Consider the following 26901-nt stretch of genomic DNA (forward strand, 5'->3'; position numbering starts at 1 on the left):
CATTATGTTTGTCTAATGCACTCGACAATTACATGTAGCACGTTTCGCCTCGTCCCAACGTTATTTACCGTGTGACATAATTTCCACAGCCGCCACAATCAATCGTTTATTTAATTGAAACGCTAACAACAGGTAAACGTTCCTACTAAGTCTACATGCCCTCAAAAGTAATGGTTACTGACCGACTCTATGCAAATATCGATTCTGAACTGTAGATGAAATTCATAACCGAACGCTTCTAGCCATTACTCAAGCTTCATAAACAGGCTCAGGTTAAATATTTCATACGTCCGATCAATCCTGCCCAATACATCCAGGAAGTGTCGAGGAACGAGGAATCGAGGAATTCCAACATGTCATGCACTATTTCGTGTGTGCCGTTTTTTTCTTTCTCCTCCTCAACATCCCCATCAAATGCACTGACAATAAATTATGCATTTCCATCACAAACTGCCCGCTGGCTACTGCTTGGAAACTCGGTCACATTTCGGCCTGATTTCGGAACGAGAACGCCCCGCGGGTGGTGATAAAAACGCAACCGGCATCGGGTGTTTGAAAATCCTATGTTAATGTTTCCTTTTTTTCTGTGTACGTGTGTTTGCCCTAGTGTTTGCTCCATCACGTGAACTTGTTGTTGCTTGAATTGATGTGTGATTCATGGGCGGACCCATGAATTGATTATTATATGGTGGCTATTTCATACATTTTAAAGTAAGTCTCCGGATCACACATGCATACGGAGGTACATGCATTCGGGGTGGGGTGGTTTTGGTAACTAAAAATGCATAGAATGGTTACCAATTGCACTGTTAAATGAATGTTATTGAAGCATAAAAAGTTATGGTTTCATAATAATTATCGTTTCATCATGATTATAAATTTAACGTATGCCTTTAAAGAAAAGCCTGATTTTAATGTTTTTTGAGTCTTAGAAATTCGTTTGGAGTGGTTGGAACAGTGTGGACAAAATGTAGGAGGAACTACGATATTTGTACATTGTGACAACCGATTACAACATCTTGTCGTATTTGGTAAAAGATAAAAGCATTAGGATAGATTCCAGCCACCAGATAATTTTGCAGGAACCGCCTAATGGAGCGGGAATGTATGAGAAAACTCAAGATCTATTCGTCTTCTTCTTCTTCTTCTTCTTCTTCTTACTAAATGGCCTTATTGGTCATGCCGATCATCGAATGGCTTACTAGATTTGTTGATACCACGTAGTTGGATAGTCAGTCCACACTATGTAAGAACGATTCAGATAGGATTTGAACAACGATGCTCTTGCCGTGATAGATGATTAAGCCAACGCTCCATCAGCTCTACCACTGGAGCGGCCCAATTCTATCGCCCATTATAGTTGTGACATTTTGATCCAGGAGCCGGAAACTAATCTGAAAGGTGGATAACATCCTGGACAATATGGATATACATGCCTTAATGTCCGTGTCTGAGACGAAGGTCCCCATGTGACAGCCAATCAAAATAGAAGATTAAAAAGTATCCCAGGAGGATATAACCTGTACACCAAGGAAGAAGAGAAGAAGAAGAATCCTTACTGACCTCAACAGTGACCAATAGAATTCTTCGGTCCGCGAGAATCTAATAGAGATTCTTATCCAGTCATTATTTATTCAACAACATCAAAATGACACCGAACGACTCAGCCCGAACTGGGATAAACTAATGGACTAAACTGGGATGGACTAAACTGGGATGGACTAATGGAGTTAATACGTACGCCAGAAATGCCGGGAGACTGGCGGACGAGGGCACTAGACCATAAAGGTTTGGAGGACTTGTGTAACAAAAAACACCAAATAAACTATCTCTTGTCTGGGCCCTAATTTCATCACCATCTTTACCCTTCCATCCATCCATCCAAAGTTTAACGTTTATCATAAAATAAACTTTAAATTGCACATTGCCTCACTGTATGAGGAACTTGCGTCTAGCAAAGTAATTCCTCTCACCCTTCAACCATTTACAGAAATTCCTATGAATACGCCCGAGTGCCGCGCAACCATAGCGTCAAGTTTTCCACCTGTTTACTACCAAACGATGGCTACAAACTGACTGGGCTAGTAACCAACCAGTGTAAACAAATACGATTGGCATGCGCCATCCGTAAGTGGATCTTGTTTTTCACTTCCACTTGCATTTCTCCACCAAAGTTCTTGGTTCCCTTTCCCTGTCGTGGTGTTTTTTTTTTTTTTAGCATGGATGGAAAAGAAGGTGTGAAAGTTTCGCTATCCTCCTCGAACACTTAATTGTTTTCCCCTAATAGTAGTAGGAAGCATAAACAAACATGCAACTATGCAACCTGAAACGACGCCATGTACGCTCACACAGGTTTTTGTTTTGGATACGGGGTACTGGGGAATTGACGATTAGCGTCGTTCGGTACATTCTCCTACTTGCGCTATGGTTACGGTAACGGCTGCAGTAGCTAGCCGGGTTTCAAACGGCAGTGACTGCAAGTTCAAGGATTGTTCGCACTGTCGGAATAGCGCTATGTGTTAACTGTGAGACATTCCGATACTTCCGGCACTCGATACTTACAAAGTACTAGAGGAAAAATCCTCAAACAAAGTGTTTCAACGCTTGCGTCTGTGTATTGTATTTGGGACACCTGAACTATCTGCTAATGAGATGCTGCAATTAGTTGATCGTGAGAGTGAAGTGCTGCATAATAATATTCCTTCCATTTCCAAAGCTGCAATCGAAACGGGCGGATTTAGAACAGCTATTATCCTCCGCTGAATATTCATTGTGCGATATCTTGGTGAACATCGGACGAATAAAATCGCTGTGCTCCAGATCAGTGTCCTTTTTGGTGACACACATAAAACAAACGGGAAAGCCCAGATTTGTCGATACGAAGTAACACGAAACGAAAGTATTTCAATCTGATCGTTAAGCCGAGGGGACAGTATTTATCGATGCTAAGAGAGCAAGAAAGGACCCAAGTCATTCATTTCCTCCCCATCGATGAAACGTCGTGTATTAAGGGAATAATATTAAGAGAGCTTTTTTTTTTGGTCTACCAGCCGTTCATCATCGAAACACTGAAAGACTTTCCTCTATTAAAGCTAAATAATTCGCCCATTCCGATTATAATGGCTCCACTCTTTCGAAACGCAACAAACTGTTTCACTGTGACACTTATTCGTCGGAAGTGGCGGTGCGATTGAGCGACTCCTCTTGCAGCTTGTGGCCTATTTCGTATTTTCTCCTCCAAAACTCACCGTCTCCTCTTTTGGACGTACCATAATAAAGGGGTCAATAGACTGGACAGTTCTTTCAACTTTAGTTTACCGGTGGAAAATCGATTATACCCACATACACACACATACGTTGTTCCTTGATGTCCCGCGCGTCTAGGGAAGGGAAAATCATGTGTCAGGATAGATGATTCACCGACAGCGCAATGTAGTCTGTAGTCTTTCAGTCTACAGTTTGTTCTATTGTTCTCCTTCGCTTGTCTATTGCACATTTTCAGCGGTGCAATTTCCGCGCACCGAGACCGAACGATTGGATTATTCATGCAAAGCGCATTCAACGAGAATCTTTTCCGCCTGAATGGTATGCAATCCCCAAAGCGCACAACGTGGAGCAGTTAAAATAAGTTTGTTTTGTGTTTTACAAGGCAACGTTTCTTTGTGAATCGGGAAGAAAAAATAATTGTGTTGTAACATTCTTATAAACACATTTGTGAGCGTTATTTAAATCACCAAGCGTCGTGATAGTCGATTAATAATTGAAAAGAAGAATTATTTTTCTATCCATTCTTTTTTTTTTATTCATAAGGGACGGCCAGGCCGTATTGCTTTCTATCCATTCTAAACATAGAACATATGCGAAAAGCCCATAAATAGATCGACACTGGGAAGCACAACTCTTCTATTTGAACCCATTGTCTCGTGAATCAATAATTTCCGGACCAACAGACTAAAACCCTTTATTCATGTGACCGGTGGCGATATCTATATTATCAAAGATTCTATAATGTTCGCCTACCGGCGGCTGGCCCACTTAATAACCCGGCGTTCGATCATAACCGCTACCACCATATGAAGCGACACTTTACCACCACCACCACAGTTTACCACAACACTCTTTCCCTCTTCCTATTGGACGCCCCAAATGGATGTCACTGCTTGCACCGCCTTACATGAAAGCACACTTTTTTTTGTATTTACCCTTCATTAACGGCATCCAACCTGACCAGCAGGCAAGCAAGTAACGCACCGACATAGACTGACCCTTTATGAAGGATACTTTTTCCCGTTGGTCGTGTTAGTAAGCTACCCACGGCCCTACACGACTACTAAAACGAACCCGACGTGTTGTTAGTACGCGCCACGCAAACAGCGGGTCGGTTCTGCATTGTTAGAGGAACCTATTCGTACTGGCTTTCGTACGCTAGTACCTCAGTACCGAACGGACCGTGGGCAAATCAACAACGTCGGTGGAATATTAAAAAAACGCAACCGAGAAAGGAACGGTCACCCACAAGGAGTTTGCTATTACGCGCCACCTGAACGTGGAGTGTTGTTTGCTGAAAGTGTTAATCACACTCGGACTCAGGATAGAACGGGAACGTGTAAATTAGGTCAAATCGTGATAGTGCTTGGGAATGAATGCGGTTCAACTAAATTAATTGGAGGAGCACGAGAAGGACTCTTGAGTGAAATTTAGTTTGAAAAGTGTAATTAACTTGAGTGAAGCTAACGCAATTCTATCCTATAAAGACAGCAATGTGTAACACAACGGATCAAAACGGAGGTGGAATGCACGTGGATATTGATGTACCAGGTGATTAAACGCAATGTACAAAGGAACAACACTTCCTTAACGCTGTGCTTTTTTTACACGGTTCTTTTGATCTGAAAAAACTACCCACCAGACACGGGAGCCGTGTTTACGTTAGGCAAATCGTACCTCTTCGACGATACAATTAAGGAGGAAACAACACCCCAAATCGACACAGCAAACCATCCGCCACCGGAAGCCAACGGTAAAGATGATGAACCCAACCCACCCAAAGAGGATGTACCGATGCGACAGCAGAGTTACTTTTTCGTCAAGAATGATCCTATCGTGAAAATTGTCTGTGGCAGCAAACAAAGTGGAGTGATATGCGGTAAGTTTGCGGGGATTTGCGCTATCATTGTTTACGGAAGTGTTCTTCAATGGGGTTTCCTGTTCTCTTGTGCTAGGCGCGAGTAAAGTGTGACAAATTAAAGGCTCATTTTCTCATTGTACGGAAAATACCCCGGAAATGAAGTTGAATTGGTGCGCGATTTTGTAATGTGCAAATCATTCGACACACAAGCATGATGAAGCAGTTTATAGACATTCTTAAACTACTGAGAGAAATTACAAATCCTTGGGGAAATTATATACAAAAACAGGGTTTGACAAAAAAAAAAGCTCTCCCTCAGAAGTTTTTTTTTTTCGTGGCAATAAAAATACAATTACAGTCGAGAGTCGTGTAAGCTCGCTAAATAATGCGCTGTTGACCTTTCGCGTTACAATTAAGCGCGTTCGTGAACTTGAAAACAGACACGAACACACCGATACACCTAGTCCAACGCGGCGTGTTTTCTCATCAAGCACTTTTGCCTTCTACGGTAATGTTTTTCGACGAAAAAATGAGACATCTTATCGTCGAAAAAAAAACGAAATGAAAAACCCTCCTTTTGCACCGTTGAGCAAATTAATGTCTCACTACAGGTGTACAGGCGTTTGTTGGCATGCAGAAGAAACCTAATCGAGCATTTGGCAATCGGTATTTATCCAGCTGGGTGCTTACCGTAAATTATAACCATATATCTATCGCCCAGAACAAAGCAACAATACATCCGCCCAGGAGGAGCGCGAGGCCCCAAAGGCACGCGGAAAAAGAGCGCAATCTGTTGTCGTGTTAATGGTAGAACCGGCGAATGTTCAGCCACGGGACCTTACAGCCAGTGACAACGATGCACGCAATCGCACGATTAAGGCGCACACGAGAGAATGTCGAACCTACGGGTACGTGTAGTATAATATTTACACACATCCCACTCATCGCATTGCGCCTGAAAGATTGACCAGAAGACGACATTCAATAGGGAAAAAAGCATTTGTGTGTTCGGCTAGGAAGCGTCTTTTTTTGAGGACCCACTCTATTAATCATTCTCTTAACCTTTTCCGTTTTGTACGTGTATGTGTGTGTGTTGCAATATTTAAATTTCCAGAATCTGGACGACTTTTCGTATGGGGTCTCAGTGGCCACGGACAGCTAGGGTTGGGCAAAACGGAAACCATCCATAAACCATCCTGTGTGCGCACGATCAAACGCCTCAAGGAGCGTGTCCAATCATTTTCCTTCGGAGGCAATGGATTCTGTGTTATTCTTGCTGGTAAGTGAAAAATGAGTTCCTAAAATAAGAAAAAAAATGTTTTAATTCCATTTCCACCTTGTTGTCCCCCAGAGTCCGGAAGGGTGTTTTACAGTGGGAAAAATGTTTTTCCTTTCAATGCAAAGGTTTCGTCCCTGCTGGAAGCGACCACACTTCACAAAAATCCCACCGATAACAGTGAGTTTACACCGTTTCCCGTAGAGCTGCGGGAGTTCAACAATCTGCTCGATGAAGGAACAGAGGAACGTTTCACCGAGATAGTGGCCGGTTTCAACCACTTCATACTGCTCAGTTCGTGTGGTAATTGCTACGGATGGGGATACAACAGTCACCAGCAGCTCGGTGGAGTTGATTCGCTTAAAATACTCTCCCAACCGGAACGGATCGCACTCGACGAATCGGTCGGGCAGGTGTTCTGTGGCAACTATTGCACACTGTTTGTGACCGTAGCAAACACACTCTATCTGGTGGGAAAGTTCCAAAAGATCACCATTCCGATGCTTAAACAGCTGGAAAATTGTATCCTTCCGGAGAAGGTGATTTCAGGCGAGATTACTGGATGGGATTGTGTGTATTTGTTGCTGGCAAGTGGGCAAGTGTATCGTTCCAATCGGGTGCGAAAGGTGGAAGATTTAAAGTTTGAACCGTTCGAAAACTTGACCGGATTGTTGGCTGATGATGAGCATGTGACAAAGATTGCCTCTGCAAACGATTGTGTGTCATTTGTTACTAGTAGCGGTCGCCTGTTAACAACATATGATGAGGATTGTCCTTTTACAGCATCGGATCACTTTAAGGAGCTGAATAAATTCCGTCACTTTAACGTTACGGACATTGCAAGCGGGAATGAACATTCGCTAGTATTGGCTTACCCTGCCGTAGAAAGGTTGGATGTAACACACGCACTAGAGCTGCTGCGAAATGCCACCCCGTTACCAACCGAGCTGCAGATGGACGCCGCAAAGGCACAGGAATTTATTCGCAACGAAAAGAGACGCTTGCGAAGGGAACACGTTGAGCGTGAGATTTCCAAAGATGAATCGATTACGATCGAAACAAGCGAAAGAGGCGATTCGGATGTGCGGTTCATCGATAACGGTGTAAGCATAACGCCAGCCGTAACTCCCAGCGGAAAGCACCACAAACGAAATCACCACCTGAAGCCAGCCGATGCCGTCGATGCGGACGATGAAGCGGATCGCTTTTCGGCCCACAGAGATGTCGTGCCGAGGAAAACGCACACACCCAACATTAGTCAGCTAATTGATTACAGTGATGACGATAACGATAGCATCTCTTCACAGTCCACCTTTCACGATGAGGAGGAAGAAAATGAGGACACGGGAAAGCACGTCGGCAAACATCCGGACGGCTACAACGGTCAGAACAAAACTGGAATCAACAATGATAGCAATAATAATCGCAACGAGGATGCACGGAAGCTGAGTCTCGGTAGCAAGCTGAACGGTAGCATGGGTAGCACCAAATCCAGCGACAGGATGCGTAAGTTCTTCAAGGAGCTTAAATCGAAAAGCATGGATGTTTCGTGCAAGAATCCGGGCGTTGTTTTAGATGATGGTGAGTTATCGGGGTTACGTTACCGTGACTGGGTATATATTTTGAACTTTTGCTTCTTTTGCAGACATAAAATATTCCAAAAACGACCAGATCATACAGGCGGAGGACAGAGCATCGAAGGTGTGCACACTGATGTGAATCCGGCACTCTGCTTACCTGTTTCTTAATACTGTACACACGGACACACACTTTGCAATAAATCACATTGAGAAATGCAATTCGATTGTGCGTCTTTTGTTCCTTTCTTTTAAGAATAAACTAGTAATTCACTCTTTATTCGCGTTTACTATTCTTGAAACATTCCGCACAGTATTTTCGTTGCTACACCGCTTGAAAACAATACCGGTATTAGGAAAATGTAAACAACTCCGAGCTGGTAAGTGTCAGTCTGAACTGTCAAATGGGTTGAGACACATTGTGGGAATCCTTTGCATCAGTTTTATTTTTTTATCATAAAAAAAAATCACATATGATTCGAAATATTATGTTATAGTAAATTTTCAATAAGAATCAACATATTCGCCATAAACTGTAAATATACAGATTTTTTCCTTCACTCTGGCTAACGTTCTACAAGTTGGCTGCATGACGGTTTTGGCTGCGTACTTGTCATCTTTGCTCAAGATCACTCAGTCACATGGATGACAAATTTCAATCCTTATTGGTAGCCGTTGACCCATTCTTTCATCTACTCAAATTCTTTCAACCTCAAACAATTCAATTATTGTTTCATTTCTTTCTTTGAATACACTAAAATCACATTTCTCTGACACATATGCATATATTTCCTTTGTCTGATTGGTTCTTCACAATTTTATCTATCTTGTTTTTACTTATACAGTGTGTGTGCATTTTTCTTTTGTTACATCCAGAACAATAATCCATTAGCCTAAAACAATGTTTGCACCAAAAATACAATGATGTTACTACCTTCTGAACCAAGAGCTTTCCAAAAGAAGATAAAACAAAAAAACATTCAACCAAGCTAACGTTCTTCAACGAAGAAATAATAAATAATAATATAAACAGTTAAAGTTTAATATAAACTACCATCATCTGCGCACCGTTCTTGACTCCTAGTTCTGCTGCCAAGCTTCTTTCTTTACAGCTTTTTTTTTACCATGCACCGTTCTAAGTATCATTTACCTTGCAAACTACCATCACCAAGTTTTTGATTACAACTGTACATCGAAACATAAATTTTACACCATATCCGTTTGTTGGACGGTGTGTGTTCCCGTGTGCACCACACCATCGTCACTATCTGTACAAATCGTTTTAATATCAAATATGACGATCGAATGTCTCTGCCTACACAGGGAGGTTCTGCACGCCACAGCATCCGGGGAGCGAAGTTTTTGGTCTACTTATCATCTAAATCACAATTTTTCCACCTTTCACGTTGGCCGAAATGCAATTTTGGCTTGCGCCCTTCTTGTGAGGACCTATTGGGGCTGTGTGAGAGTACGCCGTGCATTTTGTAGGGGGGATATCAGAATACATCAATCACACGTACTACACCTTACTAGCTACGTCCGCCAATTCGAAGCCATTCATAGGGAAAGGAACTGTTGCAGGTATTATGCCAGCACAAAAGTCGTTAGTGTGCCTAAATCTTATCTGAAAGACAATCCGGCTTGAAGACGTGCACCAGCGAGTCCCAACCACAGTCGGCCAGCTGATTCCGGCGGCGCCTATTCCAATCCAATCCGTACGTAAACTCCGAATGATGTTTGATCGTTTCGAGCGCTTCATTGCTCTTCTTAAAGTCCCATATTCTATTCAAAGAAACAGGAAAATACAGTATTAGTTTCAAAATTTACCGCTTTAAAAATCATCCAACACAAACCTGGTAGTAAAATCATATCCCACGCTAGCCAGCACGGAGAAATTGTGCGGTGAAAATTGTACTTTTCTTACGGCAAACTCGTTGCCCTTCAGTTCCGTGATCGGTACGCCAAAGTTTCTCAGGTCCCAAATGCGTATCAAACCGTCCGATGCGCCCGTAGCCAGGATGTTTGAGTCGTGCTTGCACCAGTCCACCGTCAGCACCTTGAATTTAAAAGCAAAACATCCATCCATTTTTAAATTTTTATATCGGTAAATGCGATTACGATCGATTCGCAAACATTACCTCCCCATCGTGAGCCTTAATACTTGCGATCGGTAGATCGTAGCAAAGGATGTCCCAGATCTTCAGGAACCCATCGCCACTAACGCTCGCAAACGTGTTCGGGATATGAGCCGCAAACACCGCATTATACACCAGCTGCGTGTGGCCAATGTACGTGCTGAGCGAGTTATTTCGGATCGGGTCCCAGATCTTCACCGTACTGTCCCAGCTGGCACTGATGAAGAGCTGCTCGTACGGTACCTTGCTCCAGTCCACGCTGTAGATTTCCTTCTTGTGCTCCCGGTACACCATCGACGGAGGGCCATTGTTGCTGGACAGGTTGGTGTTCCACAGCTGTACGCTACCATCACCCGAACCGGATACGATAATTTCCGGGTTCGATTCTGACCACGTCTAAAAGAAAACCCCGAGTGAGATGAGTATTGAAAACGTGGCGAAAGATATGCCATCAGAACCAGTGCATCTTGTGAGCAAACAACAATTTGTCCCACTGGATTTTCTTATCTTCGGTTGGTCGATTGCCCTGTATTCTTCCATTCCTAATGCAAGGCCCACCAAAGAGGGTGGGATTACGGTTACGAGCCCGCGATAAGATTGCTTCCTTCCCTCTGTACTGCGTATTACGTACCACGTCAAACAATCCATCCGTCCAGTGATGGGTTCGCTTCTCGACGATACCGCAACCGTCCGGTGTCAGTTCGAGAAAGTACAGCGTACCGCCACCGGCCAGCCCATAGAACTGGCTCGATGCCACGACGAACTGATCCGGGTTGAAGGGCGAAAACCGCACACTGTACCCGTGCCGGTTGGTGGTGAAAAACGTAGACATCCTTCCTGAAATTAGACATGGGCATAGAAATTAGGTTAAACCATTTAGTATGCGATGGAGGAGCTTCTTTTTTTCGGAGCACTTGAACTTCTAAGTCCCCCTTTTCGAATGGACTTTAACCGGAGAGCCTTACTTGTGCACCAAACGGAGCAGGAGGACTATCTTAAACAACTGTTATTTACACCACACATTGCGTGGCCTCGCCGATTGTACGGTTGATGGGTGGTGACGGAGATTTCGTCTATTCCGCCCTTCTAGCGGATTTCTAGCGCCCGTTGATAACGTGCCCTATCCCCCAACTGCCTGGCAATAGCACGGCCACTATCTACGCTACCGCTGTACGATATTTGTACGACAGCAGCGACTCGACCGCACACGCTCCACTAACACCGGAAGGTTGACCACCACGAAACCTAACAAAACAAAACTAGCCCGTGCGGTGGCCTCCGATCCGACCCCGCGCAACTGTCGACGGGAAATGTCCGCCAGCACAACCACAGCAACAACCGCGGCAGCATCGCCACCGCGCGCGTAGAAAAAGATTGCATTATTTATTAAACAACCACCGAAAAACCGGAGGCAGCAGGAAGAACTACGACCGTACACTCGGTCTCGGTGGCACACACATTCATAACGGGCCGGGTTTTGAAGATGTGCGGTAATGCCGATGACGGTGGTAGTGGTGTTGATGATGATGATGATGGAACAACAATTCCATCGCACGACGAGGCGCGAGCGCGCACGTAATCAAAGTCGCGGCGAGAAGATGCGATGAGGCGAGCGCGATTTTATGCCACCACACATACGGACGGGGTCGCGAATAAAAATCATACGCCTTGGTGGCGTCTCATGTCACCGGCACAAAACGTTGTGGTGGTGCGAACGGTGTACACGACACGACGCACACACCACGTGAAGGCGAGAACGCGCGCGAACACCGTCGTGTTGCGGGCTAGTCAAAACAACTTCAACGTTTTACATCCATCATTATCATCGTCATCATCATTAGTAGTAGTGGCAGCTTCTTCTAACTGTGTGACGATACTGCTCCGCATATTGCTCGGTAAAAAGTGCGTACTTTTCGCGCCTTTCGCATCAGAGCAGGCCGGAGCGAAACGCGCGAGAAAAAGATAAAACACTTCAACATTCTTTTTTCTCTTTCACACAGTATGTAGCTTGAGATGAAAATTGCTCATCATGATAATCCAACGGTTTCGCACGGTAGGAAAACTCTCACGCGAGAAATTTTCCTCCTTCCATCTCGTTCGTTGCTATAGCTGACTCTTTTTGTCTTCCAGTGTGTATGTGTGTGAGCAGGAAAAACACAAAAAATGAATTTTCTTTTCTCAAAAAGGACGAAGAAAGTGCATCTTCAAGTGCCCCGTCAATCAAACGTGATCGTTGGGATGGAAAAGCGTTACGAGATGGGATTTGTTTTACTGTACTTTGCCAAATTGAATTCGCTTGTGGGCTTTATGGGTTGTGAGCAAGAATTTGTGTCTTGATCAATTTTTTTTATTATGCTTCACAATTACGAAAATTTATTATTTTAGGGAATCGTAATTTCGATCGCAGTATGCAAGCTGGTCGGTAAAATAACTCAGGACTAGTATCCAGAACGGACGAATCAGATAAGAAAGATTTTAAAATTTACTTCTCGCAGGTCCAGGACTTTCCGATAAACGCGCTTAAGTGGCTTAAACAAACAGAATCATTCTAACTTATTTTTTCATTATACATATAAAAAAATTTCAAGACTTGGTAGACTTTCGTTGTTCATAAATTGTAACGAATATATTTAAAATTTGCCTGTCTGTTGTAGCGTAAAGTTTGGCGGGAATGCTGCGTTAGCCATAAACCATAAAAAAAAATTATTCATGCAAATTTATTATATAAAGTGTGTACATGAGACCGCCAAAAATATATGAACAATTGTATGCCCGCTTTTCAAAAAGTTAGTTTCGATACTTCTGCTGAGTATAATTTTACCATTTAATTTTGGTAGAATGATCATGAGCAACTGAACTATCTATAGCATCTTTATTTTTGTCCAAAATTAATCAATTATTGTGCAATACTAAAAGAAACAATTTGACTTAAAAAAATCTAACTTCTTTATTAGCAAACCTAACCTATCCTAGAGTTGAAAAATGTGAAATACAAATGCCCAAAACTATACAGAAATTTTGGTTCGAATTTAAAAATGGTTGAATGGTCTTATTTTATGGTCTAATGTATCTTAGAGACATTTTAATAAGAATCGAAAAAAGCGTCTAATAATCGATTTCATGATTCATCTAATGACATAAACATGTTTCCAAAATGTTCAACTAAATTCTACAACAAAAAAATCTAAGTAGATTCTTTGAAAGCTGGCTTCACAATCTCATTTTTATCTTATATGAACTTGCAGATGGTCTTATTTTATTGGTGAACACTATATATCAATAATTTTATTATAAAAACATCCAGTATTGTCAAGAAGGTGTAGTTGCCGTACATGAGGGCATCTCAGTGGTTAATGCATCGGCGATGATCTTCAAAAGGCATGACCTGGGTTTAAATGCCATCTTAAACATTCTACAGTAGTGAAGATTTTCAGAAAATTCAGGCAAATAAGTACGATTTTTCAAGATCAGCAAAGATTCTGAAATTCTATAACAATAATTTCCTAAACCGAAAAAACAGCATTTTTAGCAATACGATCAGGCTTTCGTAATTTAAAAAAATAACATTTTAGTTTAAATTTTTTCACCAAAATACATCGATCTATATGGTCGTTTGGGATCGATCGACAAACAATTCCCTGAGAGTACAAGCGATGGAAAATACGCTAAAAAATAGCCTTATTTCATTTTATTACGCTCAAAAAGCTAACAGGCTTCAATTCTATTCATTATGTTAAATATCTCTTATTCTTCTGATGTCTTCTTGATTTTGATCCGACACTCTGTTGACTAATCACAGAAACATTTAAATAGGATAGGTTTTATCCATTAAAATATGTAGAATTTTAAAAATTATTTTTAGAAAATCGCACAATCCAGATTATTCCAATATCCTTTTGGTGGTATAAAAGTTATTTTTCACTATAAGAGAATACTAATATTAACCCCACTTCACTTTAAGATTATCCCGTTACATTGCAAGTTCCAAAACACAAAACAATTTGAGAAAAAATGCTTCCATTTTACAAAACAACTTTCATAAAACACTTTTATTTAATTTTTGAAAGGCTAAGAAGAAAAACAAACCCTTTAACTATCACCCGAAACTTTCACTAGAAAAATGAACCAAAGACGAATCGCGACAATGGACATCGCCACTCACCAGCAGACAAACCGCTGCTTAACACTGCACGAACTACTAACTATTTTCCCGGCTGCCCAAAAATGCACCTCACAACGACTTCACGCGACTAGAAAAACTAAATCGCGCGCGTGTCTGGCGTACCAGAAACGCAAAACGCTGCTGCTCCATGTGTGTCCGGTTGTTTTACGTTTTTATTTTCCCTTCAGTATAGCTCCTTTCGCTCGTTCCCATGCATACGGTCTGGTACGCCGCTGCTCCTGTAGTGTTACGGGTATTCTCAGGGCGGTCTCATCTTTAACCGCGTCAAAAACTCCTCGTCCTCCATTATTTTTTTTTTTTTGTGTGTGTCTATTTGTTTCGCCTTTTCTAAAAGGAAAACTACTGGCATGATGCATCCAGACCCCCATCAATTCCACACTCCCCACTAACCCCTGGGGCGGAAAGGGAAGCAAAGAGGGAGGAAAGTAGGCCTGCCTGCCTGTCTGTGTGTGTATGTGTGTTTATGAATAGAAAATAGGCAAAATGCAACAGACTAGGGCATGCGTCCCCACCAAACAGTGGCCTAGCGGTGAACCAAAAAAAAAAAAAAAAGAGCGAAAGAAACGATCCACCAAACCAGAACCCCCGGTTGAAAATAGTACAAAACGCGATCGAGTGGCTTACAAAAATCATACGCTGCATGCCGGCTTCCGATGCGTATGCAACGCATCTCCAACGATCTTATGGCCGCCCCAATGATGATCTTCCCAGGCGAGGCGATCGTCTTCGCGCACGTATAAACTGGGCGCGAAAACACAAACCGCTGCTGGCAGAACGCTGGCGTAACAAAATAAACCAAACGCCGCAAAATCCGGGGAAAGAATAAACACGGAGAAAGAAAGTAGCGACCATCCAAAAGCGGATCGAGCGTCGTAGGTCAGGGAGGCTTTTGCGAATAAAAAAAAAATTAGCATTGCACACTAGAAAGATATGGAATTTTTCTAGCGAATAAACATTGTCTATTAAAAGAAATGCATTTGTGCAAGGTGTAAGGTAGATTCAATTTAAGTCGGTAAAATTTGGACACATTGAGTCATGCAGACGGTACCCTCAAGGATGTACCAACTAGAGCAGAGATTTGAAATCGGTTGTTTATCGCCACAGGCAATAGTTCCGAACACAGATTCAGCCAATAAATTGTGGAATTGTTTATTTTCACATTCGCTCCCATTTTTTATTCCTCCCTTCTGCATCTTCCATTCAAAACAATATTCCCCATGCGTTCCATACGCCAGCAGTGAAGATGTTTTCGATGCACTAAAAATTGCATTTGTATATGCATGCGATCGTGCTAATTTCTTTTCTGCTGCACGCTGCTGCCTCGCCGTTTGGTACAGTGCAAATGTCTAACTGGTTTTGTATTTTTTCACAATCTTTTCTCTGTTTTCAATGCGTGCTGTTAAGCGCTGCAGCTGAAGTGTGCTAGCGTATGGTTTTTATTTTACGAGAGCTAGAACTCTCAAGCTTCCGTGTTCCTATTTTTAGGTAAATATTATCATTAAAAAAACGTCTTGTCACTAAAGGGAAAAGAATGTGTGGCGTTTTGTTTAGGGGCAGTTTGAATGGTTGGATTTTATGACTTGAAAACGTGTCCAAGCCGTGTATTGACAGAGGTATTGAAATGTAGGTCATGAAAACAACAGTAGCACCAACAGCATCAAATGCACAGCTTCAATGAAAAAAGAGAAATGCATACAAACTTCTATCCTAATTTTGATTTTGTTTCCTCGTCAGATTAAAAATCTGTAACTTTATTAAAAATTTGAAAATAAATTACATTCACTTATTTTGATATAGTATTTGCTTCACAATATTACTTTTACTGTATATCACGATCATAATGAACATTGAGACTCGAAAGTAATTTGTAACAGTAACACTTGTCAGTCACTTGTCCTATGAAAGTGTTCCAATACATGACGGAATCGATTTTGCATGAATCGAAAACAATAATTCGAAGCAATAATTAATAAAGCAATCTTTAATAACTCTTAACTTTATGTTTCAAATATGATAACGTTACACAGAAGCAAGAAAGAATAATAAAAACTGTGAAACATATTAAGAATACATTTGGATTATAGAACATACGCATTAAATAGAGTATTTATTTCAAAAACTAATATTAAAAACAATAAAGTCATTAAAAATGTTAAACGAGAATATTTTTCAAAGCGAATACAAAATGCAGATATGTATTTTTTTGTATTTTGATTGTAAAGAAATAAGTTTTGATGTTCGATTTTTTTTTAAATTTGCCCTAAATTTTATAGATCGATGCCGTATTGTCGTAATTTATGGTTTCCTTAAAATCCAGCATATAACTTTATTATGATCCATGCAGCATATAACTTTATTATGATCTTCCTTGGCTGTAGTATTTTTTTATGTTTTACTAACTAAATTTCCCTGTTTTGCTTACAATTTCACAAAAAAGTTAAACATTTTTTATGGACAATTGAATTAATTTAGTAATAAATTTGAAATTCATTAACCGAGTATGCCCGGGATAAGGCAAAGATTAAGGAGAAAATGCCTTATCAGTATGATTATAAAGTTTATTCAACACAAGCGGTATTGACAATACGGCACTGGACCGTCATTATTAATTATAAATAAATAAATAAATAAATAAATTTGAAATTCATGTAATTGTAGAAACAGATACGCCATTTCTCCAATTCGACGCGGGAAAACTGTACTTCAAAAGCACGTGAAGTTCGCACCAACTGCGCAATATCCCAACGCCAGGAGATGGCTTCCCTGCTTTCCTGCAACAGCGTGCACAGAAAACCCGGAGAGCATCATCAGCGCAGGAACGCTCTCCAGCAACAATCTCCGAACCCGTTCGGTCGCTCATCCAGCATCTCCGGGGTGCCCTCAAGCACCGTCAAGCACAAGCATATGCACACGGAGTCACGCAACATTAGAGCAGCATAATTTTTCCCGCATTTTCCTTCACGGCGTCACTAGCGTCGTAACGCGCGTCAACCAGCACGACCTAGACAGCGGCCTGCCGTACCCAGCGTCCCATCGGGTCGCCCCGTGTGTAAAGGTATTATTAGAAAATTAGGTGTTTTTTTTTTTTTGCTGTTGATGTTATGTGTGCGTTTGCAGCCCAAAAAGGGGATTAAGCAAAACGCAAACGTATAAAAGCAACACCGTGAGCGGGTTAGAGGAAGAACTAAATATGGCAACCAGCATCCAGCAATGGTCGCAGGAAAAATTTGCACTCGATCTCCCCGTTCAGAGACTTGTACAAGCGGCCGACACTTGGGAAAGGTCGGCAGAAACAACAGTGTGTCTCTTGTGTGTGTGTGTTTTTATGTGCATGTGTGTGTAAGTGTTTGTTAATATGTCCCTCAGCAAATGGTACAAATAGAGAAGGCGTTTTGCATTATATTTTTGGCGAAAAATTTAAACCACATCGCGAAAGAGACGAAGCCCTGTGCCATGGAGGATCGTGAAAAAAGGGGTAAAAATGTGTCTTCAGAACGCGAACTAGGTGTCTCGAAATGGAATAAAAATAATTACAGAAGAATTGAATACTCAACACACGCCACCGACACGATTGTGGAAAGCATGTAGAGCATGGGAAAAACGAATCCCCAAAGAGTGAGTTACTGAGCTGCATATGTGTAGTTTCTGTGCAGAAACCTTTAACCTTTTATTTGAAATAAGAACGCCAAAAAAAAATAGAATAAATGGTGTGAATTACAGTTTCAGAACAAGTTTTGTGAAACTATAGTCCGATACGTTGTGCTTACCATGGTTAGCGATTGCTTTTTATATTACTGAGGGCCTTGTACTTATACTTTTAACTTCAATACATAACCAGAAACAACGAGCTACCTTAAGTGAAGTGCTGTCTTAAGCTTGTACGTTTTAGTTTAAATTTGAAAGAAGAAAATGTTGCTTGACTTTTGCTTTAGATTTGTTTGATTTTGTTTTTTTTTTTTTGTAGTTGAAATTATGGAATTGATCATACAAACAGCTAGCTCTAGTGGATTGTTTCGATAAAACACGCCGTGCCGAAAGAAGTCACGTCACACTGTTCACGCACTCACACGCACACACGCGCACGCACACACACGCACTAGAGGCCGAGAGGGTAGAGTAATTGTGCAGTGTGTGGCCAAAAAGGACACAACGCAAACTTGCGAGCTCGAGGCTATCGAGGCCAACCACCACGAACGCCTTCCAGACGTCCACTGGTTCGGCGAAAATGTGGAGACATTGATGCAAGGCCATCGAGCCCACCCTACAAGGACCACCCAACAAAGCGACAGGGGGATCGGAAGGGAAATCAAATAGGGCTGGAGGGTGGTGTTTGATGTAAGATTCTCCTTCCAGTGGCAATAATCACCACCACCTTCGTATGGCTGGGACGCAAAATGGATGCGTCTTTCTTGGGGTGGTGAATTCATTTCCAACCCACATTGCTTTTCGGGGGAGGCAACGTTGCCAAACTGGACTTCTTGAGGGTGGCTACACCATCGATGCACTCAGTTGCAGTCGAGAGTGAGAGAAAAGATCCCCCATGTTTCTAACGACAAGAAACCGGACAGTGGTCTACCCGGTGGAGCGGGCAACAGTGAAGAAAGTGTGCGAACGCTTTAAAGCATCGAAATACGCATAATCGCAAAACTATCCCATATTCACCACACGGAACTGCACTGAAGATGGCCATGTCCTTGCGAGCTGAGTACGTGTAAAGGTTCATAAAAACAGAACCTTTCCCTTACAGGTTAGAGGTTCCGGGGAGAAAAAGCCTGGGACGAATTGAGCGGCAGTTCTACAATTTCTGCAACGCGTTATCGATTTTCTTCCACCGGCTCGGATGCACCGCGAGATTTAATCGGAATGCCGGGGTGAATGGGATGCATGGGGGTTGGGGATATGAAAAAAGGATGAATGGTCACAATAGTATGATGAAAAGATTATTTCTTTTACATACATTTGCGGGCCGTTGTTTAAGAGCGCAGTTTTTCCGGCTTTGAGCAGGTTTTGTGCAAGTTGAAATGCAAGCTTCTTTATAGGAAATTCCAGGAAAAGAATGTTGGAAGTGAAAAGCTTCTTTGCGTGTTGTATTGTTATTGTTTAGATTTCTTAATATTTTTGCTTTTTATTTTTATTTTTCATTTTATTTATATGATTTTATTTTTATTTATAAAATTTTATCAATAAGGCATCATTCCATCACCATCATGGCTCTTTCCAACTTATTTTTAAATATCTTGTTGGTTCTTGAAAAACGATTGTAATTCAATTCATAACTCTATTATTTTGTCACTTACTTTTTCAAGTTTATTTATGCAATATTTGAATCGAATGTCTTTTTACACGTAAGACGTTAGACGTTCTTGAAATATTACTTTAAAAAAAATCATTATTTTTGCGGTGTAATTTAAATTTAGAATTGAATAATTTCTGCAATATATTAAAACTAATACGTCAGCAATGGCAAGACCAAAATCTTCTTCTTCTCGGCTTAGCGAGCTTCTAAGGTCAGGCCGGCAATCGAATGACTTACTAGACATGTCGACCCACGTAGGTGAATAGTCAGTCCTCATTACGGAGGGACGGTCCGAATGGGATTTGAATACCGATTCACCGAAACCGACGCCACTGACGCCTATGCCACCGGGTCGCCCCAAGATTAAAACATTCCTGTCCAATAGCTAAAGGACAACAGCGCACAATCCTACCTTCAAATTATTCACCTTATCTTGATCAGAATTCAAAATTTAATCGAACATTACTAGCTCATCTCGGAGACCCCGGTTGCAAATTTAGCCCTTCCGAGACCTTCCCTAAGCTAAATGGAAGCTTTGAATGAATCTGATGACCCAAGGGGGGCGGATTTTTTTCTGTGGATTTGGGAGATCCTTTACCAGTTCAGGTTCCCCACGTCTGTTCACGCTTTGTACCGTTAAACTCGCCATCAAAATAAAGATCTAAGAAAATAGATTAAAAATTAATATCTCCAGATTTGACTGAGTTTTAAAACTTTAACTACAGTTTTATGAAAATTGTATTATAAGCTCTCGTGAACCTTTTGTAGCAATAGCTTAAAGCTTCAACTTGATATAGTCACTATTTGATTACAACAGGTCGAATAGAATGAAAAATCAATGAAAAATCAAGCCAAAATACGGCTAATGTCAGAATTTCAGTATTGACTATGTTTTTTAGTTATAGTTTTGCAAACGGCATCGCAGCCCACTTAAAGATCAGGGCATCAGTAAATAAAATCACTTTGTGAAACGCTGCGTACAACTATAAATTCTACCAATCTACACGATCTTTGCACATTTATACCCCTTTTTCGGATTTCAAAAATAACCTCCCCTTTACATAATTCCATTTCAAGATATTCTTAATCCTATGCTGCTTACGTTAAGCTGCCTCTCTATCCGGATTGTCTGTTACCGTTCCGTTACCGCTACCGCCAGCGAACGTAATCACAGTCTCGTCTGTTGTAATGTTATTTAATCAAAACTACATGCGTTCATGGTGAGTACTATCAAGGTTTCCCAGAAGTTCTTCTACCCATTTTATCCACACCCATCGATGGTGCGGAACAATTGACCCCACCAGGACCTACACGGGTTTTGTCAAGCCAACCTTGACATTCGAGCCGTACCGGGATCGTACCATCCCGAAGAGGATAAACTGCATTGGCCAAAACACTCCTTTTTCGGGGGAAGCTAATGCTAATAGGAGCGTGGACTATGTGCGACAACAAACTGCTTCACGCAACGAGGCATAGTTATCCTTCGGTGGTGAGCATGAAGCCTTACAAGCAAACACATCACTTTGTAACTTTGTGGATAACAAGCAAAATAAAAAAATACTGTTGCTCAATGATGTCGTTATGCAAAACATTAGTCATCTGAATCAAAAATTTGAGCCTAAATGTATGCAATCGATCATATTGGCAATCAACAACGACCATAGCTGAAGCGAATTTTATTTGTTTTTCTGCTCCCAATCTAATCCTTTAAGTTGGTTGTGCCCTTTTTGGGCAACGTCTTGCCGCTAAACGTGACCTACACACGCATCGAGCGAGTACCAGTGACGTCACAATCATATTTCATGAGACCGACTTCAAATAAGATTACCATTCGCTACCGAACGACGACGACGCGCTAACCGAACGGTTGCATCGTAATTTCGCTGTTCTGCGCGTGTACCCTGAGTTGCGGGTTGCGTAGCCTACAAAACGGAAGCCAGGGTAGGGAAAGGAACAGAACAGCAAGAATTACCGTTGCCCAGAATGCAAACAAACAGCAGCAGAGCCTCCGCACAGCTTGGTCCCTAATTCAGTTAATGGCACCGTACGAGTCGATCGATTTCCCCGTGCTCACCAGAACCAGGGAAAGCGTGCCGGGAAACCTTTTCAGTGTTCCGTGCAGCCACGAAAGGTATAAAACCGTCCACCGACTGACCGTTCGATCGCACTTCTGGTTGTTCTTTCAAACCAAACACCCAAAGCACTAACTAGTTTTTGTCAAGCGAAATCGCAAAGGACAACCGAGAAACGTATTCGAAGCATTTCACGTTCTCGAAGTACAAGTGAAGAATAGTTGCAAAAAGCCCGTGTGAACAGAATTTGCGAGGGAAAGTTTGTTTGTGAAGCAGTTTATTGTCCACCGTAACCCAAACACAGTGATGGTTGTCGCAGTGAAAGTATTCAAAAAATCGGCACCGAATGGCAAACTGACCGTCTATCTCGGCAAGCGTGACTTCATCGACCATACCGATTACTGTGACCCGATCGATGGCGTTATCGTGCTGGACGAGGAGTACCTGCGAGGCCGCAAGGTCTTCGGACAGGTTGGTTGAGCGGATAATAGGATTTCTACTTGATGCGCGGAACTGATCAAGTGTTGCAAGAAATAGACTGTGATAATAAGTGCAAAAATGGATGTAACACTGCCCTATCGATACGTTGCATAAGTGTACTGAAGAGCTCCCAATCAGTCATTTGTGATACGAATAACTGCTTTACAAGAGTTTTTACAATGAAAACTAAGGATTACTTCAGTGTGTGAAGAACTCAGGACTCAACTAGCTTATTTGCGCCACTTTCAAATAACCATTTACCGTGTGTTCCTCTCGCTCTCTGTTTCGACTAACCTCGGAACCCCGGTTCCCCGATACTTTCCTTTCTCCTTCACAGCTCATTACCACCTACCGCTATGGTCGCGAAGAGGATGAGGTGATGGGGGTAAAGTTCTCCAAGGAGATGGTACTGCTGAAGGAGCAGATCTATCCGATGGAGAACGCCAACATGGAGATGACGCCGATGCAGGAGCGGCTGGTGAAGAAGCTGGGCGCGAACGCGTTCCCGTTCACCTTCCACTTCCCGAGCATGGCACCGAGCTCGGTGACGCTGCAGGCCGGTGAGGACGACCAGGGCAAACCGCTCGGTGTTGAGTACGCGATTAAGGCGTTCGTCGGCGAGGATGAGGGCGACAAGGGCCACAAGCGCAGTGCCGTCACACTCACCATCAAGAAGCTGCAGTACGCACCCGCTAGCCGTGGCCGCCGTCTGCCTTCGTCGCTCGTCAGCAAGGGCTTCACGTTTTCGCAGGGCAAGATCAACCTCGAGGTGACGCTCGATCGGGAGATCTACTACCACGGGGAGAAGATCGCGGCCAACATCGTTGTGACGAACAACTCGCGCAAGACTGTCAAGAGCATCAAGTGCTTCGTGGTGCAGCATTGCGAGGTAAGTCTTGTGTGGGGCTTCTACCCATTTTAGGCCCGTTCTTAACAACTTCGATTGCTCTCCTGCCTTCGCCCAGGTCACTATGGTAAATGCCCAGTTCAGCAAGCACATCGCTTCGCTGGAAACGCGTGAAGGTTGTCCAATCACACCCGGGGCCAGCTTCACGAAATCCTTCTTCCTGGTGCCGCTTGCCTCGAGCAACAAGGACCGCCGGGGAATTGCGCTCGACGGACATCTGAAGGATGATGACGTGAATCTCGCCTCGTCCACGCTTATTAGCGAGGGCAAGTGTCCGTCGGATGCGATGGGTATCGTCATCTCGTACTCGCTGCGCGTCAAGCTTAACTGCGGAACGCTCGGTGGCGAACTCCAGACGGACGTACCGTTCAAGCTGATGAACCCCGCGCCTGGTAAGTCTTGGGTTTGCTAGCATTTTCATCCTCTCCCCGTTAAAGCATTGCGATACTTAACTTCCACCTTCTTTCACAGGAACCGTGGAGCGAGAGCGAGTAAACGCCCTGAAGAAGATGAAGTCGATAGAGCGCCATCGTTACGAGAACTCGCACTACGCCGACGATGACGATAACATCGTGTTCGAGGACTTTGCTCGCCTGCGGATGAACGAGCCGGAATAAAGCGCCCGGTAGAATTACTCGGCGTGACCCATTTACCCTTCACCGAGCATCCCAGCTAAGCAGCAAACGTAAAGATATATAAAAAAAAAAACGCAAACAAGACTAATACCAAATGCTTCCCGCGATTCCCATCCCTGATTGGCGGGCCTGCTGCTGTCCCTACGCTCCCTAGAGTGCACTTGCGTGCGGGTTTGGTGAGCCGTAGGGACATGCCTAGATTGGCTGGCTAGTAATGGGATCCTCCAGCAGCGTATATACCTGAGCCACGTAACAATGCCCATGTGATAACACTATGATGCTATTTAAATTAATCATCAAGAAGCGTCGTAAAACGAGGAAGAAGGCGCACGATCAACGAACACCGCGAAGGAACAACCTACCCTTAGTGCTCCCTTTAACTATAAACGATATAAAGAGCGAGAGTGAGTGAGAAAATGCATGAAAACTGTGGAGCGAGAGCAGAAGTCTCCGACGACAAAAAAAAAAAATAACTCCAACAAGCAAAGTAACGGAACGATTATTAAACGATAAAATTTGATTCATCGATTAATTTGCTGTCATACGAGGCTTCAAACGAACGACTGCGCAGTCACGAAACAACAAACCCCTTGGGGATGCGGTAAACCAATATACCCGTTGATCTCAACCTGGAGGGAAGTGAACCAGGACACAATTAATCGATCAATCGAAGAGCAACTGATAACAAAGCAAAAGAAAAAAAACCAACAAAAAAAACTGAAACAAGCCAACACACCCAAGAAGTAAACCCCCAAACAAAACACCAGAAGTGAACGAAATCGAATCGACGATAATCTAGTGCAGCTCGGTTCGGATTGGGGACGCTTTTCCGCCGGCCGGCTGAACGGGTGGGGAAAACCGGCCACATCCCGAACCGCTGGCGACAGCAGCCTTAGAGTGTAAGACATTTTATTTTCTGTTTTATTTTCGGTGATTATGAGTGAGTGAGAGAAGTGCAGAATCGAAAATGGATTAACAAAATCTAGACCAAAAAAAAAATGGAAGACTGCATGTGAAATTTGCATGCAACAGCGAAGCAACTAGCTTGAGATGGTGCAATGGAACCCGCGATAAATGGGGGCCCGATATGGTAGGAAGAATGCACCAACAGGTACATGCTTCAAACGCATATCAAACGCTTCTCGTTTTATCGACTTCGGTTCCTTTGGCGCTCCTTACTGCGGGTCAATTATTTGTTGAATTGTTTTTTTTTTATTGATCGGTCTTGAATTCGCTTAAACTCAGTTTAAAAGAAAGCATAATCTACGTAAAGATAAAAAGGAATGCTACAGGAACCTAATACTATCGACAAATCAAATAAAATTATAAACAAAACAATATTTGATTAAAAAAAGAAAACTAAGAAGCTTAACCAAAACCCCCTCATCATGACCCCGTGATGCAAAGGAAATAATTCTTCAACATATAAAAAAAGACTACAGACCCTCGCTGACTGTTTGTAATTGTATTTATTTTTGTATAAACCTAATTTGGCTATGTTATTATTGTAATTGGAGATAAAGAGAAAAAAAATGCAGAGCAACAAAAAAAAGCGAACCAATTATTGTGTTATTTTGATTTTTTTTTTTTTTGGTTTTTCCTTTAGAAAAGAGAGTATGAAACGATCAGTGAAAGAACTTGAAGGTTTATCGATAAACGCAATCCCTTACCCCTGTAAACATAGTACACAAATAGCACCCAATATTTGCTCAATTAGAACGGATTTTCCTTTTAGAAGAGGAATTTAGATGACATATTTAATTGTACAGAAAAGTTACAAATAGGTTGTGATGCTAAAAGTTGTGATATGATGTGATGCTAAAAATTGTGATGAACTGACGTTCATAATTATGAGCTGCAATCGATGAAAATTTTAAATATAAAACTTATCCAAATTTAATAAAGGTACACAAGAAAACACGAAGTATAACATAAAAAAGGTCTCCAGTAATGATTAAAAACATAAGGAATTATCTTGGTTGAAACAAACAATTTTTATATTAAAATCGAAAATGAGAACGAATTTGTGTAAAAATCTGTATACATATGTCAAAGAAAAGGAGTACATTTACCTTTTCTTGTGTGAGAATAATAGTGAAACTTACACATTGAAAAAAAGATAAAATCGAAAAAGCAAACCAATAACAATTGAAAGATTTTGTTTGAGTAAGATGTATAAAAAATGTATAGAAGGAAGAAGTCATAAATATGATTTCTAAATGGTGTACATCAAACCAAAAGACTTGTTTTAGTTGAAATTGAATTAAATTATGCTCACATGAAAATAAATCAAGCCAAAGAAAAATAATTAAAAGTGGACAAGTAACGAATCTTAGTGTATAAAACACTATCAGAAAATTTAAAAAATAAATTAAAGCTGAACACTAAAAAACAAAACAAAACTCAACACAAAAGATATGCAGCGAAGTAAAGTAAATAACTTAAAAATGAGAAACCGTTGCACTTCAACGGTAACAAAACAAAAATAAAAGAGAGAAAAAAAGCTACAACAAGTGAAGCAAGAAATGGTCAAAAACAGAATATAATTATTATAAATAATTATAATTATAAAAATAAAACACAAGAATGTGTAAAGATGCAGATAAATTAGTCATAAATACTAGCTGAAATTACTAATAAATAAAGCTCAAATATAAATAAAGCAAGCAAATGAAAATAACCTAAAGAAGTGAAGCAGAGTTAACAAACAAATGGCTTTTAAATAAGAGACAAGAGATGAAAACTAAGAAAACGTTGAATTGACACAAGAAAGAGAGAAAGGATAAATTCGATTGCACTTTAAGTAAAATAATTAGAAATTCAATCAAAAGATTCTATCAAAAGAAATTTAAAAATTACTGTTTACACGTGTAACAAACAAACTGCCAGATAAACCCAAACTATAAAGCAAAAGGACATTGCAGAGAAAAAAAAGCACTTCCCGGTGATGAACGATTGACGGCACTACAAAGAATAACAAATATGTAAGAACTTTTCTTACCTTCACTGTGGCACTAGAGCTGGTTGAAAGAGGGCAGCCCTTCAAACTTAAGTTGCAAAGTTTGTACTTTGAGGAGCCTGCAAGCTACGGTTAAAGCCCCTGTTCGACCAGACGTTGACCTCGACCTCGACCCGGTGCCTGGTCGGTGATTGATCTGACCGAGAGTGACCACTTTCACTTAACACACTTTTAAATCGTTCACATCAGGATA

General features: G+C 41.7%; 4 protein-coding genes across 7 annotated transcripts in view; 3 read left to right on the forward strand and 1 right to left on the reverse strand.

Moving 5' to 3' along the window:
• LOC126562401 (arrestin homolog) overlaps window positions 1-23709 on the forward strand; it is a 413496-nt gene extending 389787 nt beyond the window's left edge. The window contains exons 1-4 of one of the 2 annotated variants that reach the window (XM_050218909.1): window positions 21954-22138; window positions 22485-23036; window positions 23113-23446; window positions 23526-23709. In XM_050218909.1, coding sequence (XP_050074866.1) covers window positions 21974-22138; window positions 22485-23036; window positions 23113-23446; window positions 23526-23671 — 1197 coding nt within the window. In that variant the 5' untranslated portion in view covers window positions 21954-21973 and the 3' untranslated portion in view covers window positions 23672-23709. Of the gene's footprint in view, window positions 1-21953; window positions 22139-22484; window positions 23037-23112; window positions 23447-23525 lie in introns of those variants that run through there. The other variant, XM_050218910.1, reaches the window with a different exon arrangement.
• LOC126562338 (PDZ and LIM domain protein 3) overlaps window positions 1-26901 on the forward strand; it is a 427281-nt gene that overhangs the window by 338973 nt on the left and 61407 nt on the right. The gene's annotated exons all lie outside the window — the stretch shown is intronic.
• LOC126561786 (X-linked retinitis pigmentosa GTPase regulator) lies at window positions 4761-8164 on the forward strand. Its single transcript, XM_050218105.1, has 5 exons — window positions 4761-4818; window positions 4910-5146; window positions 6243-6407; window positions 6480-7985; window positions 8050-8164. Exons 1-5 carry the CDS (start codon window positions 4761-4763, stop codon window positions 8121-8123), a joined length of 2040 nt encoding a protein of 679 aa, XP_050074062.1. The 3' UTR covers window positions 8124-8164.
• The window catches only part of LOC126562617 (peroxisomal targeting signal 2 receptor), a 491929-nt gene continuing 474622 nt past the window's right edge, over window positions 9595-26901 (reverse strand). Inside the window, exons 1-5 of one of the 3 annotated variants that reach the window (XM_050219168.1) lie at window positions 11090-11150; window positions 10748-10953; window positions 10120-10512; window positions 9835-10037; window positions 9595-9763 (exon numbers count right to left, since the gene is read on the reverse strand). In XM_050219168.1, coding sequence (XP_050075125.1) covers window positions 9595-9763; window positions 9835-10037; window positions 10120-10512; window positions 10748-10948 — 966 coding nt within the window. In that variant the 5' untranslated portion in view covers window positions 10949-10953; window positions 11090-11150. Of the gene's footprint in view, window positions 9764-9834; window positions 10038-10119; window positions 10513-10747; window positions 10954-11081; window positions 11151-26901 lie in introns of those variants that run through there. The other 2 variants (XM_050219167.1, XM_050219169.1) reach the window with 2 other exon arrangements.

This window comes from Anopheles maculipalpis, chromosome 3RL (genome assembly GCF_943734695.1).
Source record: "Anopheles maculipalpis chromosome 3RL, idAnoMacuDA_375_x, whole genome shotgun sequence".
NCBI lineage: Eukaryota > Metazoa > Arthropoda > Insecta > Diptera > Culicidae > Anopheles > Anopheles maculipalpis.

What these genes read in the sequence shown, in the direction of transcription:
- LOC126561786 (XM_050218105.1), top strand. Translation starts at nt 4,761, where the DNA reads ATGTGTAACACAACGGATCAAAACGGAGGTGGAATGCACGTGGATATT. An exon ending in ATTCTGTGTTATTCTTGCTG is followed by an intron (nt 6,408 to 6,479) that starts GTAAGTGAAAAA and finishes GTTGTCCCCCAG; the next exon opens with AGTCCGGAAGGGTGTTTTAC. An exon ending in GGGCGTTGTTTTAGATGATG is followed by an intron (nt 7,986 to 8,049) that starts GTGAGTTATCGG and finishes CTTCTTTTGCAG; the next exon opens with ACATAAAATATTCCAAAAAC.